At 53.6% G+C, this 15,244-nt stretch overlaps 2 protein-coding genes across 8 annotated transcripts in view; both read right to left on the bottom strand.

Annotated features, from left to right (window-relative positions):
• QRICH1 (glutamine rich 1) overlaps positions 1 to 6,227 on the bottom strand; it is a 44,998-nt gene extending 38,771 nt beyond the window's left edge. Inside the window, exons 1-3 of one of the 4 annotated variants that reach the window (XM_036994257.2) lie at positions 6,045 to 6,227; positions 4,519 to 4,578; positions 2,399 to 2,462 (exon numbers count right to left, since the gene is read on the bottom strand). The gene's annotated coding sequence lies outside the window, so the exon portion shown is untranslated. Of the gene's footprint in view, positions 1 to 2,398; positions 2,463 to 4,518; positions 4,579 to 5,117; positions 5,220 to 6,044 lie in introns of those variants that run through there. The other 3 variants (XM_036994256.2, XM_036994255.2, XM_036994254.2) reach the window with 3 other exon arrangements.
• Positions 6,228 to 7,159: 932 nt separating this feature from the next.
• Positions 7,160 to 13,646, bottom strand: QARS1 (glutaminyl-tRNA synthetase 1). Of its 4 annotated transcripts, none has more exons than XM_036994252.2 (24): positions 13,476 to 13,646; positions 13,248 to 13,395; positions 12,819 to 12,928; positions 12,587 to 12,662; positions 12,327 to 12,391; positions 11,794 to 11,847; positions 11,591 to 11,651; positions 11,154 to 11,225; positions 10,946 to 11,031; positions 10,699 to 10,785; positions 10,183 to 10,282; positions 9,988 to 10,066; positions 9,794 to 9,902; positions 9,599 to 9,696; positions 9,394 to 9,486; positions 9,152 to 9,289; positions 8,973 to 9,060; positions 8,746 to 8,889; positions 8,529 to 8,633; positions 8,256 to 8,348; positions 8,020 to 8,147; positions 7,860 to 7,926; positions 7,658 to 7,783; positions 7,160 to 7,298 (listed from the first exon to the last, which is right to left on the bottom strand). In XM_036994252.2, exons 1-24 carry the CDS (start codon positions 13,590 to 13,592, stop codon positions 7,248 to 7,250), a joined length of 2,295 nt encoding a protein of 764 aa, XP_036850147.2. In that variant the 5' UTR covers positions 13,593 to 13,646; the 3' UTR covers positions 7,160 to 7,247. The 4 variants fall into 4 exon arrangements, with proteins under 4 accessions (XP_036850147.2, XP_017495108.2, XP_036850148.2 ...); XM_017639619.3 differs by having other exon boundaries at positions 9,566 to 9,696; XM_036994253.2 differs by lacking the exon at positions 11,794 to 11,847 and having other exon boundaries at positions 9,566 to 9,696.
• Between the last annotated feature and the right edge of the window lie 1,598 nt (positions 13,647 to 15,244).

The following is a 15,244-nucleotide window of genomic DNA, read 5'->3' on the forward strand; positions in this document are numbered from 1 at the left end:
ACTTTCCACCATGTAAGATCAGGAAATTAAAGTTTCGTGCCCTCTATTTTTGACCAGCATTTAGCTAAGTGACTATAGCTTATGTTTAATTAACCTTTTAATTTCAAGACACAGCATTTGATACCAAATCAAACTCAGATTATTAAAAAAAAAGTTCCAAAGATAAAAACTTTTCTCCTCTAAGAAAATCCTGTCAGTATTTCTAGAATACTACCTCAAAAAATCACTAAAGAAACTCTAGTCCAAATACACATTTACTCCCTGAGCAGACGATCAAATAAGACGGATATGTTACTCTCAAAAAGAATGGATAAAAGCTTGGAAAAGTATCTACTCTGAGGTCTCAAAGTTCATTCTTTAAGCTTTCATCAAAAAAAAGGAGAGGATCAAGGCCCTGAAGTAGGGAAAATTCCATAAAATTTAGAAAACGCTGATAAAGGTTCATTCATATACATGTGTTCATTGTATTTTTCTCTATGCCTATGAAAATCCCTGAAATGTTCTGTAATACACACACGTTTTGGCTAGCAGCTAGCCACGTGTTGTCCATATGATGCCCCTCTGCAGTGCCCCAGTGGGTGCTCCAAGCAGAGGGCACAGCTTCCCAGCTCTCACTGCTTTTGTCTTCCACTAGGGCCCCAGGAGGCTCTTCACGGACTGTGCCCAAGTCCACAGAACCATCAGAGAACGACGGAGTCAGAGGAAGGTAAAAAATACTAACAAATAATGGATTAAATGGAGAGAGCTTAAACATTTAATGGAAAAGGCAAATTTGAAAGAGCATTCCCATCTGTCCATTTATACATACTAAAATATACATGGCTTCATTTCTTGTCCATTTAACCTGCGCACCTGGCAGTACCCACCAGACCAGCAGGTCCCAATAATGTAAGTGCACTAAGTCAGCATCTGACATGGTAAGAAAAGTGATTAGAGAAAAAAAAAAACAGCTTCAGATTTAAAGTATTTTAGACCAGTCAGTGAACAAAGAAAAACAATGAGAAAAATTAAACAGATTCTCAATAGTGGTGACATTTTCCTTTGCTTTTATGCTCAGAAAAAGTTTACTCACTACAATTTTTAGATTTACAGTGTAATTTTTTTATACAATGCTTTGATCCATTTTGCCTGGAGTGTGAGGTAAAAGTCTTATTTTTTCCAAAGCCCAAACACCTCTTCCTTTTATCAGTTAATGAATTACTGAAATTCCTTTGTCCACTAACTTGAAATTCTAGTTATGATATACCAAATTTCATAAGAAGTCTGCTTCTAAGTTTTATTGTATGATTCCACAGATCTTTCTATAACTTAAAAAAAAAGTTAATACCTATAAGAGTCTTTGTCTCCCCTCACCAACACCAAGTTTGTTTTTATAAAACAAAAAAATGTAATGACACAAAAATACATTACATGTGTAAATGGAGTCAACCCAACTGTATTTAAATATATCACTCTTGTTCAATCATTTAAGTAAGAAAAACTGGCCAAAAAATGCATCTAAGTGCTAACAGTACTTATGCATGTGTAGTAGAATCACAGGGGACTGAAAATTCTTCCTGTTTACTCTCTCCTGTATTCCCCACAATTTGTATTAAATGAAGAATTAAAAGAAATCTTTCCTGTACAGTGGTTACGTAGCAGTGAAAGTCACAGACATGCAAACGGTTTTGGCTGATCATAGTATGATTTTCCCCTCAAAATCTGAAATTCTTAAAAAAACAAAATCATCAAACACAAGAAGCTTGTATAATAATGAAGGTTGCTAACTTCTTCAAGATGTTCACAAGACACACAAGGCTGAGAGTTGTCCTTGGTAATAGAGAGAAATGGGTAACCTTAATGAAACCACTCTCTATAACCCCAAAGTAACCAGATTCTTCATCAGCTCCAAGTCAAAGGCTTAGTGAGCAATAGTAAGTAAATTCAATGGTTAAAATACTTCCGAAAAACATGAAGCTGGAGGATAGCTGAGTACTCCCAATTTCTGGGAATCAGAAATGGAATGAGAGGGAAAAAAATAACTCCAGGGCTCAGCTGGGTTGGGGAGTGTGTAAACAAGCATTTGCTTCTGAATACTTGATGTATAGCTGCTTTGCAAAACAAAAACAGACAAACCAGTCCCCTACCAACAGAGCTAGGAAACTGTCCCTTTGTGCACAAAATGAGCACTGGCATTTCCCCTGTACTTCCTTCTACTGCAGCTTAGCACAGCGTCTGACACAGGCCAGGCACCCAACATAAGGAAACTCAGTATTTGTATTATCTTATCACCAGACAAGACATATCACAGACAAAGGTGATTCCAAAGTAACCATCTATTACATTTCCATAGGTCTGTTTGTGAATTTCTTTCTTTTTTCTATCTATTTAGAGACTAAGGGAAAACCTATGTACTCACCAGAATCCTCCTTTCCTGGGTCCCCTCAAGTCTGTGACACCTCTTCCCAGCTCCCCAGGTGGCTCTGCAGAGAGGGACTTGAATAGATGATGCACTAAGAGAAGACACTCAGCACAGCCTTGGAGCCCTGCCCCTTCGTCTTTTCCCAGCAGTCATGCCCTAGGGCTCCTCTCAAGGCTCACATCTACTCTAGCAATGGCTCCTCAGAGTTTACTAAGTCTGGTTCAAAGAACACATTCTCATGAAGAGACAATCAATTTCCATATTAAGGAGTTGTACTTACATTTGTCTTAACATAAATCGCTTCAAAGAAGCAGATTGGGAAATGTAATTCGTTTCTTAAAGATACTAACCCACAAGAAGTTTGTGATAGACTTTATCCCATTGGGCCATTCATCTGCTCTATGCTTTTACCAAAGGAGTCACTCATTTCAGAGCATTTTCACCATAGTTCTATTTCTGGACAACACACTTTCAACAAGGAAACTTAAATTCACATTCCTACCAAAGACTGATGGGCTGTAAATTGGCACAACCATTTAAATTGAAAACATCCATTCTGTATGACCCAGCAATTCTATCCCTAGGCGTAAATGACACACATACACAAATGTACTTATACAAGAATGTTCACAGTAGCATTGTTACTAATAGCCCCAAACTGGAAGGAATGTAGTTTCTATCAATAGTAGAATGGATAAATTATGGTGTATTGTGCAGGATGCCACACAGAAACAGGAATGAATTAACTACAGCTACACACAGTGTGGATGAATTTTCACAAACACAATGCTAAAAGGAAAACACAATATTCCACTTATATATAAAACCTAAAAGAAAACAGAATTGTTGCTGAGGGATACAAAGTGGTAAACGTAAAAAGAATAACAAAGAACGCAATTATCACATAAGTCAGAATAGTGATCATCTCTAGCAGTTAAGAAGCTGTGACCAGGAGACCTATGAAGGTTCAGGGGTGCTGGCACTGCCCTATTTCTTGAAAAAAATGGTAGGTACACAGTGGTTCACTTCATAATTTTTCATTAAATTGTATACAGATCATATGAATTTATAGGTATCTTTAAGAAGGGCTTTCTGACACTCCCACCAGCTCCACCCAGTTTTGCCCTAGCGTGAAGTATGACACCAAAGGACCATTCTTCTCCCCCTTTCAGCAAAGCAAGTGGTTAATCTATCATTTGTTCATGCAGCCACAGTTAGAATCACAATCCAATGTAACAATTAAGAAAAAAACAAGTGAAGAATTTAAAAGCCTGGCTAGGGATTACAACATTTGGAACAAAATGCAGGGCAACTAAATACAAAACAACAGAAAAGAACAAGGTGCTCATGTAACACCTCACTCTGGGGCTGAGAAATAAAGGACGATGACAGATCAAGGGTGGCCATTTAAAAAGTAGGTAAGCAAGAAGCATGGCACATCAAGAACAAGCAACAGCTGATTAAATTAAGAGCTCGTGCAGGCTTGAAGGAAGCCCTGATTCTGAAGCTGACATGATGGAGGACAGCCACACCCAGAGCCCCCGACTTTGGTTACCTTCATGGAGCAATTCAAATCTACAAAAAAAACTTCAACTTCTATTTGATCTTTTTTTTGAAATGGCAACATTAAGCTGGGAAAGGGATGTGGAGGAGGGATGTCCAAGGAGACAAATTATTCAGAAGCCTGGAAGTAGGTCATCTTCTGACAGGTGATCTTAATGAGCTAACAGACAAGTATCATCTACAAACACCAATTTAAAAGGCAGATCTCAAACTTAATAGTTAAAAACAAAAATACTCCAGAACAAGGAGGCCTATGTTAAAATTTTAAGTATATCCTGGATAAACTTCATTGTTTTCCTTAGTCCTTAGAAAAGCTGATGCCTCCTATGCTAAAACCTGAAAGTCACACTGACTTACATTTTATGAGAGGAAAAATTCTTCAAGCCTTTAACTGGCTGGATTCAAAGATGCAGTCCTCCCACATCTTGAATTTCCCAGCACCCAGTGGTTTCTGGCAGACAGCACCCAGAATGATTGGCAGATTTGTAATGTTTCAATATTACCAGAAAAAGACTGAACACACATTTCCAGCAATATGAATGATTTTAACTCACCAGTCACCATGTTGCAAGTATTTCTGCTGCTTGTCCTGAGTTCTTAAGACTTGTAACATTCTGAAGAAAACAGAACAAAGAAGTTCCTTCCATCCTCAGCCTCCTTTGAAATTTTAACTTTGTTCTTAAATAGGTATTAGAAAGAACTGTCCCCATCATTATCAACTGTGATTGCTAATTTTACTTCCTTTTAGCTTCTTTCACCTTATTAATGATGCAAGGCTGTAAAACATAAACTACGAGATGTTTTGTCTTAGGTTAAAAACAAAAGTATTTCTCTAGAGCAAAGCTAGAACTCCCCTGGCACCAGAACCCAGTGCTGGGATAATTGAAAGAAGAAAAAAAAAAAGCTAGGGTATTAAAAGCCTTTTATCGAAAGAGACTTTTCCAGTGGTACATGGGCAGATCTGAGAACCTTCTTCCTGCTGGGGATCTGGAATCAGAAGAGGCAAAGCACTGTTTCTCAGGTCGGTCAGTTCTGCTCTGGACAACTGTCTGCCTGAGCAGACCGCGGGCCCTTAGGCTGACCGAGCACCAGTAAGCCCCTCCCACCCCCGCCGGGGAAAAGGCTGCATTTAAGGATTTAAAGAGGAACTTGCGAGCGTGGGTAGTTTCACATCGTCCACAGAACAGGATCCCCTTCCGGAGCGCACAGAGGTGACGTGTAGGAATGGCGCTTATGGAAGAATAACTTTCTAAACGACAAGAACGAGGTGCCGCTGAAGGGCCTCCTAGGATGCACCCTCCCTCTCCAGAACAAAGCACCGCACAAGGCGAGGAAACTCGAGGGGGCTCGCGGGCCGCAGGCCAACAGAGCTCGGTCTCAGCGGCGGGCAGCACCCTCCCCACGCGCGGCCCGGACATGGGCCTCGGGCCACCGCGTTCTTCCAGAACGAGCACCGTCGCCCGCCTCGCGGAGGAGCACGGCCGCAAGCCAGGCCGCAGAGCCGGCCGGTTTCTTCCCGGGCCCAGGCCACGACGGTCCGGAGACGTCACCAGAACAGGAAGAGCCCAACCCACCACCTTCCTCACGCTGCGAGCCGCGCGCCCGCCACCCCTCCACGCAGCACGGATGAGCCGCGCGCCCTCGTGGCGGCGCCGCCACCCAACAGCAGAGCGCGCGCCCGAAACCGGGGGTCGCGGGCGGGCGCGCGCCCCAGAAAGCCGCTGTCGCCCAAGGCCCGCAGCCTGGAAGGCCAAGAAATCCGGGCCGGGAGCGCGCACGTCGGCGGCCGCGCGCGCCGGGAAGGCCGCACGGCGCGCGCACCCGCGCGGATAAACAGGCCCAGCCCCACGCGAGCACCAGCGCGCGTTCACGCGCCGCGCCCACCCGAATCCCCGGGCCCCTCCCCCACCGAGGGGGCGGGAGCGCGCTAGCCCAGGGACGTTCTCCGCTCCGAGCCGCCCCAAGGTCTCCTGGGCCAAGCGGCAGTGGCCCGCCCGCCCCCGCCCGCCGTTGTGTGAGGTGGGCCCGCTGTCTCAGGGCCGCAGACCAGCCGCATCCCTGTCTACAGTGGAGCCCTCACCCGGCGACGTGGTCGCCGCCGCCGCCGCCGCCGCCGCCTCCGCCGCCGCTCTATCCGCCGGCCCCGCCGCACTGCTCGGGGCCCCGGTTCTGCCGTCTCCCTTCCAACACCGACAGGATTTTCCCCTCACAGCTCCCTGGGCGCCATCTTACATTCAACCCTCGCAACCAATGGGCGCCGAATGTTCCTCTCGCGATAATTGGAGCGTCGGGTCCCGCGAGAATTGAGGCTGCCTCCTGGCCAAACTTAAAGGGAACGCTTCTGCCGACGAAGGAGGCCGGGCTTCGGGCCACGGGAGCTGGGAGAAGCCTGGGTGCGGGGCGCGGCGCCCCGCCCTCGGACGCCCTTTCGTGGGGGCGGGGCCAGGGCGGGATAGTAGCGGCATAGCGGCGGGGCCCGGACTTGCTGGGGCCCGAAGCTACTGCCAGCGGCCGGCGCTGGCGGGGCCCAGACTCTCGCTTAAGGTCGCCTGCGCAGCCGCTGGCCTAGGCCGGTGCCCCAGTCGCACCCCACCCGCGGCCCGCTCGTGGAGCGTCTGCCGTCGAGGACGCGCCGCGGCCCGGCCCACCTTAACGCACGGCGAGCCGCTGTTTGGACACAGCGCGAGTGTGCCGGCTGTTAAAGCTGCAGGCGCTGCCGCGGCGCACTAGACCCTGGCTTGCACTTGGCTTCCAGCCCTGACGAGCTCCTGCTGGTCCTCTAGGGCTCCCCTCTGTGGTCACTTCCTAAGTAGTCTTCTGAGGCCCAGGCTGGTCAGGAGCCGCCGAGGAGGCCTTCCTGCGCAGTGCTTGGACACAGACGGCAGTTGGAAGGCCACCGCACAAGCCTTCTTCATCCCGCCGCGCCCAGCACATGGCAGGCACCGAGTCTTTGCTCAAGGAGGGGAGTGAGGGCCAGGCGTGTCTCCACCTACCTCTAGCACAGGGGTCCTAACAGTGGAGGGGCACCCCAGGGCCTGCAATTCCCTCAGACCAAGTGCTGAGCATATCCAGTTGGGAAAGCACCAGTGACTTCAGAGCTGTCGATACTGGTCCGTGTACAGTGCACCTGACCCCCATCCCAGGATGTCTCTAGGGTGGGCAGGTGCTGGGGAAGCAGACAGCGAACACACAGACTCCGGGGGGCTTAGCTCATCTTTATTGATGTGATGTCTGGCTACCCCCAGCCTCCAGAAGGACGAGGTAGGTCCATGGGCCCTCCAGCTCACACCTTTCCTGGATCCTCCTTCAGTGTGACAGTCCGGTTGAAGACCAGCTGGCAGGCCAAGGGAAAGAATGATCATCAAGCCAGAAAAAGACCAGAGGGCCCATAGAAGAGAGATGGGAGACTTAGGCCTCAAACTTTATGAGTTTGGGTAACTTTATGACCAGATAGTTCTGGGCCTCCGTTCTGTAAGGATTTTAACAACCCCTATGCCTGACCCCTATCTTGAGGGACAGGGTCCTTACAAAATACTCTTCAGAGGCATAACCTCTGAGCCTATTTCGTCACCAGTAGAACATGAACCCCATCTCAGGTGGTGAAGATCAAATAAGGGAATGCTGGCAGAGCACTTGGCGCCATGAATGTCACTGTCACTATCAAGGGAGGGCCAGGAAAGGAAATGTAAGCACCTGTCCCTGGAGGCTGTCTGGATCCACAGAGAAGTAGCCCAGCCGCTCAAACTGGAACTTGTCGAAGGGCTTTGCCAGGGCCACAGAGCAGTCCACTAATGCTGCCTCCACCACGTGTAGTGATGCCTGTGGGCAGGGACATCAGGCGGGGTGGCCACCCAGCCAGGGAGGCCCAACACCCGCACACCTCCCCTGAGCATACCGGGTTCAGGTCACTTAAGAATCCACCAGGCACCTCAGCAGGATCCTCTGGGTTCTTATGCTGAAACCTGCAGCCACAGGCAAGGTCAGCCTCCAGCTGGGCGGCCACAGCAGGCAATGCCCATCTGGGATCTGCCCCCACCCCAGCTCTGTTCACTCACAGTCGCTCGTAGAGACGAATCTCACATGTCAGAGGCTGCGACACCCAGTGAATAAAAGCCTTGGGCTTCTCTCCACTATCTGCCCGTCTGCAGGTCACCTCCAAGCTCTCCACACAGCCACTGGGGCCCTGGAAGTCAGGATGCAATCAGACCGGGACCACTTGCAGGACTGGAGGCTGTACCTAGATCCTTGCCCCAGCATGCACTGCAGTTGGAAGGCTGCAGCTGGCTCTCACCTTGACCACACACTGCAGCTCGATGATGTAGCCTGTATGCCTCAGGCCCACGGGCTGGCCCCAGGCCAGGCGCTTATAGCCTGGCTCCGGCTCCTAGAGGCAGGAAGTGGGGCGGTCACCAGAGGTTGCAAGCGTTGACCATGTATAAGAGGCTTCCCTCCCACCCGCATATCTAAGGGATTGGTTCCGAGGCAAGTAGATGGGCTGACAGAAGAGAGGAAAGGGCCTCGGAACTAGGCTTGGCCTCAGACAAGACTCCCCCGACCCATTCACCTCCTTGAAGTCAGTCCTCTCAATGAAGACAGTGGGTCCAAAGGGGACCTGATGGAAGCCCTTGGTCTCATCAGCTGGGAAGTTGGGCACCTGGATGTACAAGGACTAAAGCAAGAGAAAGGCGTCTGAGTCACGCACGCTAGGCCCTGAGACCCCTGTGCCCAGACACAGGTGCACGTGCACACCCACACCCACACACACATTATGGCAGACCTACCTTGGCTGCAGGGAAGTTGGTGATAATGACGGGTAATGACTCCAGCACAGCCATGGCCCGTGGGGCTGTGTCGTTCAGCACATCACGCACGCAGGCTTCTAGCAGATGTGGCTCCATCGTGGCCTGTGCCACTGTTACCCCCACCTAGGAGGAAAGGCCATCATCCACCATAGCTACAGCCCACTCTGCTCAGCCCCCACCTGCCCACCCGGCCCGCCAGTCTCTACCCGAGCACAGAAGGTGTTGATGGCCTCTGGAGGGAAGCCCCGCCTTCGCAGAGCTGTGAGTGTGAAGAGCCGAGGGTCATCCCAGTCCCTGTAGGACAAGGAGGAGGTGGGAAGAGGGCCTCTGGCAGCACATGCCATCAGTACTGCCAGCCTTCAAAGAGGCAAGCAGCCACACCTACCGCACAGCGCCAGCCGCCACCAGCTGGAGAATCTTCCTCTTGGAGACAACAGCATAGTGCAGGTTGAGGCGGCCATACTCCCACTGCACGGGGCAATAGACGTCCAGAGCGTTGCATAGCCAGAAGTAGGAGGAGCGTCTGGGGTGGGAGGGCAGAGTCAGGACTGGTGGCCCCGGGCCAGGGAACAACCACAGGAGGGCCGCTGGAATCCCCTACGCACCCCACTGGCCCAGCCCCCTCACCGGGCCTGGAACTCCTTGGTGCAGAGTGAGTGGGTGATGTGCTCGATGGAGTCACAGAGGCAGTGTGTGTAGTCATAGGTGGGGTAGATGCACCTGTAGGACACAGGCAGTGTGCCCAGAGTCCAGCACCCCACCCTACAGACGCACAGCCCCAGCCCATGCTCACACCCACCAGGTGTCCCCCGTGCGGTGGTGCGCTGTATACTTGACTCGATAGGCCACAGGATCCATCTTGCCATCCTCCATCACCAGTTTCATCCGCAGCGTGGCCTCACCCTCCGCAAACTTGCCCCTGCGCATTGCCTGAGAAGAGCAAGTGCCCAGCTGCCTCTCAGCCCAGGGGCACCTCATCCTCAGCAGCTCAGCTTACCCAGACCCAGCTGGCTCTCCAGAAAGCCACCTCGAAGAGCAGCAGTGATTCCTCTGCGGGACGCTCTCTCCAGGGTGAGGGCGGCGGGTTGTGGCCTTTGAGCTCCTCTCCCGGCTGGTGGCACACGTAAGCCCGGCCCCTGTGGGCAAGGGCTGTAAGCAGCCGGCAGCCTGGCTGGGTGTCCTGGGCAGCCCGGCCAACCCCACTTTTGGCCATGGCCTCACCTGCGGATGAGCTCCACAGCCCAGGCATACAGCTGGTCGAAGTAGTCAGAGGCATACGTCACCTTGTAAGGCGTGTAGCCTGGGGCAGAGGGAGATGCAGTGTAAGCAGCCAGCCAGGAATGCCCACCGGCGGGATGTGGCCTGAAGAGAGGGTCGCCTGACACCACCTCTGCCTGGGCCTTGCCCAGCCCATACCCAGCCAGGCCACCATGTCACAGATGGCACTGAAGAACTTCGCTTCCTCCTTCTCAGGGTTGGTATCATCGAAGCGCAGAAAACAGATCCCGTTGTTGGCCTAGGAGAGAGAGGGCATCCGTGAGCAACCACGGCCCAGATCGTCAGACTGGAACATTCTGAGTGCCCTCCCAGGTCAGAGTTGAACAATCCCTTCAAGCATTTTCACTCATCTTCCTGTAACTACTTGCCCTAAAGAAGGCACCTCTTACGCCAACTTGGGACAGAGAGCAGATCCTCTTCTAAACCCAAGAGGCTGCACTGAGAATTCCCCCAAACTTGACTTCCCTGCCTCCTGCAGAGCTTTTCCTCAGAGAGTCCAGAGGACTCCCAGCGATCTGTCACACTGTGGTTCCCCTCCATGGCCTCTGTCCACATTATGGGAGAGGTAGGGAAGGAAGGGACACCTCTCTGGCATCCAGCTATGGAAGCAGCAACTGGTCAACCTGCTTTCCAGGTCTCCAGACACACACTCACCTTGGCATAGCCAAAGTTGAAATTGATGGCTTTGGCATGCCCAATGTGCAGGATTCCGTTAGGTTCTGGTGGGAACCGGGTGCGTACCTGAGGTAAGGGCAATGGGAACAAAGCAGCAAAGTCAGAGCTCAGGCCACCCTAAAGGGACAGCCACCCCTTCCCAGAGAGGCCGTGGTGCCAGGTGACAAGGGGAAGCATGGAGGCAGATGCTGACGGCACAAGCTGGCATAGTGGTGTTCCCACACACCTGACCCCCCGTGATTTCCAGGTGCTGTTTCAGCAGGTCCATGGTATGTGGAGTGGTCACATAGCCCGGAGTCTTATAGTTCTCACCTGCCAGGGCCAGAACAAGCCTGAGGACCAAGCAGAGGTGAGGGCTCCCTCTCCCAAGGGCCTGGCTGCAGGAGTTGCCATCAAGACACAGCCGTCCCTGGGGTTTCAACCTGCCTGCTCACCAGGCTTGTGGAACTTAAGCGCCTCCCCTCGGAGCTGCTCCATCAGAGACAGGGCCTGGCTGGCAGCCTCACCTGCAATGAGCAGACCAAGGAAAACTCAGCCTCTGCATCCAACTACCATGTCCAGCTCACAAGTCACAGCTCACAGCCCACAGAACCAAGCAGGACCACGCCACTCACAGTCCATGAACAGAACGGAACCAAGCAGGCCCTGCTTGCCCCAACCCCAGAGGTAAGAAACACAGAGTGAGGCTTGTCAGACCATCTCAGGCTAGTCTCTGGGTAAACGGAACAAAGGAAACACCAAGAATCCTGGTCTTGCCGCAGAAGGCAGGGTGTTGCGAGAGCTAATGGCCTGAGGGGACTGAGCTGTAAGGACCCACTGAGCAGCAAGCCCACTCAGGGAGCTGAGTATGACAGGAGCTCAACATTCTCACCATTCTCCACCACATCCTTTGCTGTCCTCCGGTCTGCTGCTTCTGGCCGAGCCTTTGCCACCTGAGAGAAGCCCAGAAGTTGGGTCAGGGTCTCATCGGGGCAGACCCTTGCAATAAATGCGGCCAGACACTCGCTTCCCCAGCCTGAAATCTCACCCTACCCCTTGTCACCCCCAAGGACCCAGGACCATGCTCAGCCCCACCTTGGGCTTCTTCTCCAGATCAGCCTCTGTCTTGGGACCCAGAAGATGGAGGACCTGTAGGAGGCCACAGTCAGAAGGACAGAGGTGTCTTCTTTCGAGGAGACCCAGACTGACCGCCACCCGCCTGGCGGCCTCCTGGCCGCCCACCAGTACAGCCTCGAAAAGCCTATCTAGCCTGTCCAGCCTCTGCTCCTCCGTGGCTCAAGTGCTCCTTCCCTCTTCAGGCTCAGGTAATGAAAACTGCCACTTACAGAGGAACCCTGACCCCAGGATCAAGATCACCAATCTACCTCAGCCACCACCTGCTTGTGATTCCATGTCAGCATCCCGAGATGAAAGCCAATTACTGAGGTGAGGACACCGAGGTTCAGAGTAAAGCGACTCACCCCAAATAAGACAACTCAGAGGCCGTGTCTCTGCCGCGCCACGCCAGGCTCTACTGTGCACCATCAGAATCAAGAACAGGGCCTCTTTCCCTCCCACCACGTGTCCCTCAGACTTTAGGCCCTGTCGATGCTCAAGGAGGCACCCACCTGCATGTCCACTTCATGCTTAATTGTTCTGCCATCTGCCCACTTGAGCACAGCCCGAGCCTCTCCTAGAAATATGGGAACAAGGAACTGTAGAAAGGCAAGGGAGGGCACTCCCCACCGTCTGTCCCAAGGAAGGTCCTGGCTGACCTCAGAGACCTGAGCCCAGACCAGGCAGATCACTTTAAGATGCTCCTACTCCTCCGCCCACTCCCCTCACACTCGTGCCCAGAGACGACAGTCGCCTGGCAGGCCCGGCTCACCCATCAGCAGCCCCACGTTGAAATGATAACGCTCTCCCAGGAGCTGGGACCGGTGGCGATTTATGGCGGTCTCCACCTGCAGAAAGCCAGACCACCTGGTTCAGGAAAGTATCTTTCAGAAATGCTCTAGGGACCCATTCCCTCACCCTGGGTCTTCCCGGCCAGAGAAGCTGAGCCACTCCTCTCCAGGGTCACCGCTACGGAGGCAGCCGATGCCTGGGGAAACACTCACGGCCTCCTCGATCTGCTCCGGGGTCACCATGACGCCCACACCACATTCCCGCTCAAAGTCCACGGTGTTGATGGGGTCCAGGGGATGAGTTCGTACGTATTCAAGAGCAGCTGAGAAAGGAGAGCCAGTGAGTCTGTGGCATCTCAGCTCCAAATGGTGGGTAGCCAGGGCCTGACCCCACCAAACCCCAAGTACAGGTTGGCCTCCTGGGAGGTTAGGCCTGGCACCGCCCTAGAGAGGTGCTGCGACCACAGGGGAGAGACGCGTGTTCTCAGGGGCCCCGCCCAGCTCCCCGGCGGGTTCTCCGCGGTGCCGGCCCTCCCCGTCCCTCGGCGCCGGGTCCTGCGCCGAGACACCGAGAGGGACCCCGGGGGGCTTGCGGTGAGGGAGGGGAGGCGGCGGAAGTGGCAGGGCCGGCAGGGGCCTCACCGCTCAGCTGGGGCTCGGTGCAGATCTTCTTACTGGCGATGTAGCTCACGAGGAAGGAGAGGCGCCGGGGGTCCCTGAGCCGGGAGGCCAAGCCATAGAGCAGAGTCCCGGTGGCCTTGTCGACAGCGGGGCCCAGGGTCTCCTGCGCCTGGCAGCAGAGGGTCGGGGTGAGAGGGGCACGAGCTAGGCTCGGTGGGCACGCGCGGGCCGCGGCGGACGGGCGCGCACCTGGGTCGCCGCCTCGCGCAGCTGCGCGCTCAGAGCCGCGTTCTTGAGCGTCTCTCGAGCCTTGGGCTCGCTCAGGCCGAGACCGGTGAAGAGCGACAGGGAGTCCAGAGTCGCCATCGCAGGGAACCGGAAGCCGAAAGAAAACTTCGGGGCCAATCTGTGGCGCTGACCACTGGCCAATAGGAGGGCGAAGCCGCCAAGGCCAGCCAATGGCGTGCCTGCGAGGCGTGGGGGCGGGCTCTGCAGGGCCTTCCGCTTGCGGTCGCGCCCTCCTTCCGGCTGGCTCCCCGTCCCCACCGAAGCGGAGGGGCAGCGGGGTTTGCCTCCGGCCGGCAGGGTAGGCCTTCAGCTTCGAGGCCAGAGGCCGGAGGCGGGCACAGGCACGGCCCTTGCTCCTTCATCCCTAGAAAACTTGGGACCTTCCCAATCCTGTTCTAGCGAGCACATGTGGGTCCAGCGCGCGTTTCTGACGTCGCAGCTCTGCAGTTGTCATGGAAATAGTGGAGCGAACTGAAAATCGAGAGATGTGGTCAAGACCCCAGGGTAGGGAATGTGCGGAATGGCAGGTCCAGGTGCCCATAGTGCGGCTCTTTTCGGTCACCCACGTGGACACACCTGTCCCGGAGAGGGAGGGGTTAGTGCCAGAAGGGACCTCGCGGAAGTTCTGTGATGATTTGGTTTACAATCTCCTGGCACACTCGTGCCCCTTGCCAAAGCATTCAAATGTCAGGAACCCACAAGCAAATTACACCTTGAAATCCACTTGACAGGAGGTTTATTGAAGTGGGGATAGGGTAGGCAGAGGAGATAGAATCTTCACGATGGTGGGTATTGTGCATAGGGGTCTCCCCAGTCTCTCACTGGACCTCCAGAACCTGCTAGGAATTATGGGGCTGAAACAGAACACATGAGCTGTTTTGTTTTCACCTGCTGCTGGTGGGATCTTGAGGAGATACCCAAATCTGGGACTGGAACTCAGGCTTTTGGAGGCCTTGGTGTTGCTAACACTCCTGGGCCAGATCCGGACTAGTCTGTGTCCATTTTCTATGCCCTGCTTTGTGGCCATATCCAGCTAATGACCAAGTTCCATTTCTGGGCCTCCATCTGGGTCCCACATGGTGACCACATGCCAGGTTCTGCCCATGTATCAATACCCAGGTCCAGTCCTGCCCTTCGCTCGCCACAGCCTGGACCCCATCTTGATGCCCAGCCCAGCCAAGGCCAAGCAGCAGGCACTGAGCAGAGAATGCAGCACCAGGAAGCAGAGCCCTGGCCACACCAGCCCCACACGGGGTCCACAGCTGCAGGCGCCCAGCCCTCCACGAAGTGCCTGCGAGGAGCAGAGTGCCTGCAGCTGCTGCTGTCTCCTCGGTAGCTGACGCGGCTGAAGGGCTCACTACAGTGCCATTACCACTGCTGCTGAGTCCCGCGTGTCCAGCAGTAGCCCCCCTCAATACGGTCAGGGCCTATACCCCCTTCCTTGGTCCCCTAGGGGCGCTACTGCCTGGTGGACACTATGGATCCATGCCACAGGATGAGGCAGTAGCCCTACGAGTGCTACCAAGAATGCTACAAGTGGCAGTGACCCGCCAGCTGGTCCTCTGGAGCCCTGGGACCATGAGCCATGAAGTTGAATGGGCCCAGCCCAGGGGACTGGCTTGCTTGCATAATCCCCTGGCACTACTTGAAGGAAAATCAAGAAAAAGATGACTGAGGAGAAAAGCCAAGCAGCAGTCAGCGAGGCTCAGCTGTGGCACAGGAAGGAGCAG

This window comes from Manis javanica, chromosome 3 (assembly GCF_040802235.1).
Source record: "Manis javanica isolate MJ-LG chromosome 3, MJ_LKY, whole genome shotgun sequence".
NCBI classification, from domain to species: domain Eukaryota; kingdom Metazoa; phylum Chordata; class Mammalia; order Pholidota; family Manidae; genus Manis; species Manis javanica.

What these genes read in the sequence shown, in the direction of transcription:
- QARS1 (XM_017639619.3), bottom strand. Translation starts at nt 13,592, where the DNA reads ATGGCGACTCTGGACTCCCTGTCGCTCTTCACCGGTCTCGGCCTGAGC. An exon ending in GTGGCGGCTGGCGCTGTGCG is followed by an intron (nt 9,061 to 9,151) that starts GTAGGTGTGGCT and finishes CTTGTCCTACAG; the next exon opens with GGACTGGGATGACCCTCGGC. An exon ending in CAGACAGCCTCCAGGGACAG is followed by an intron (nt 7,299 to 7,657) that starts GTGCTTACATTT and finishes TTGGCCTGCCAG; the next exon opens with CTGGTCTTCAACCGGACTGT.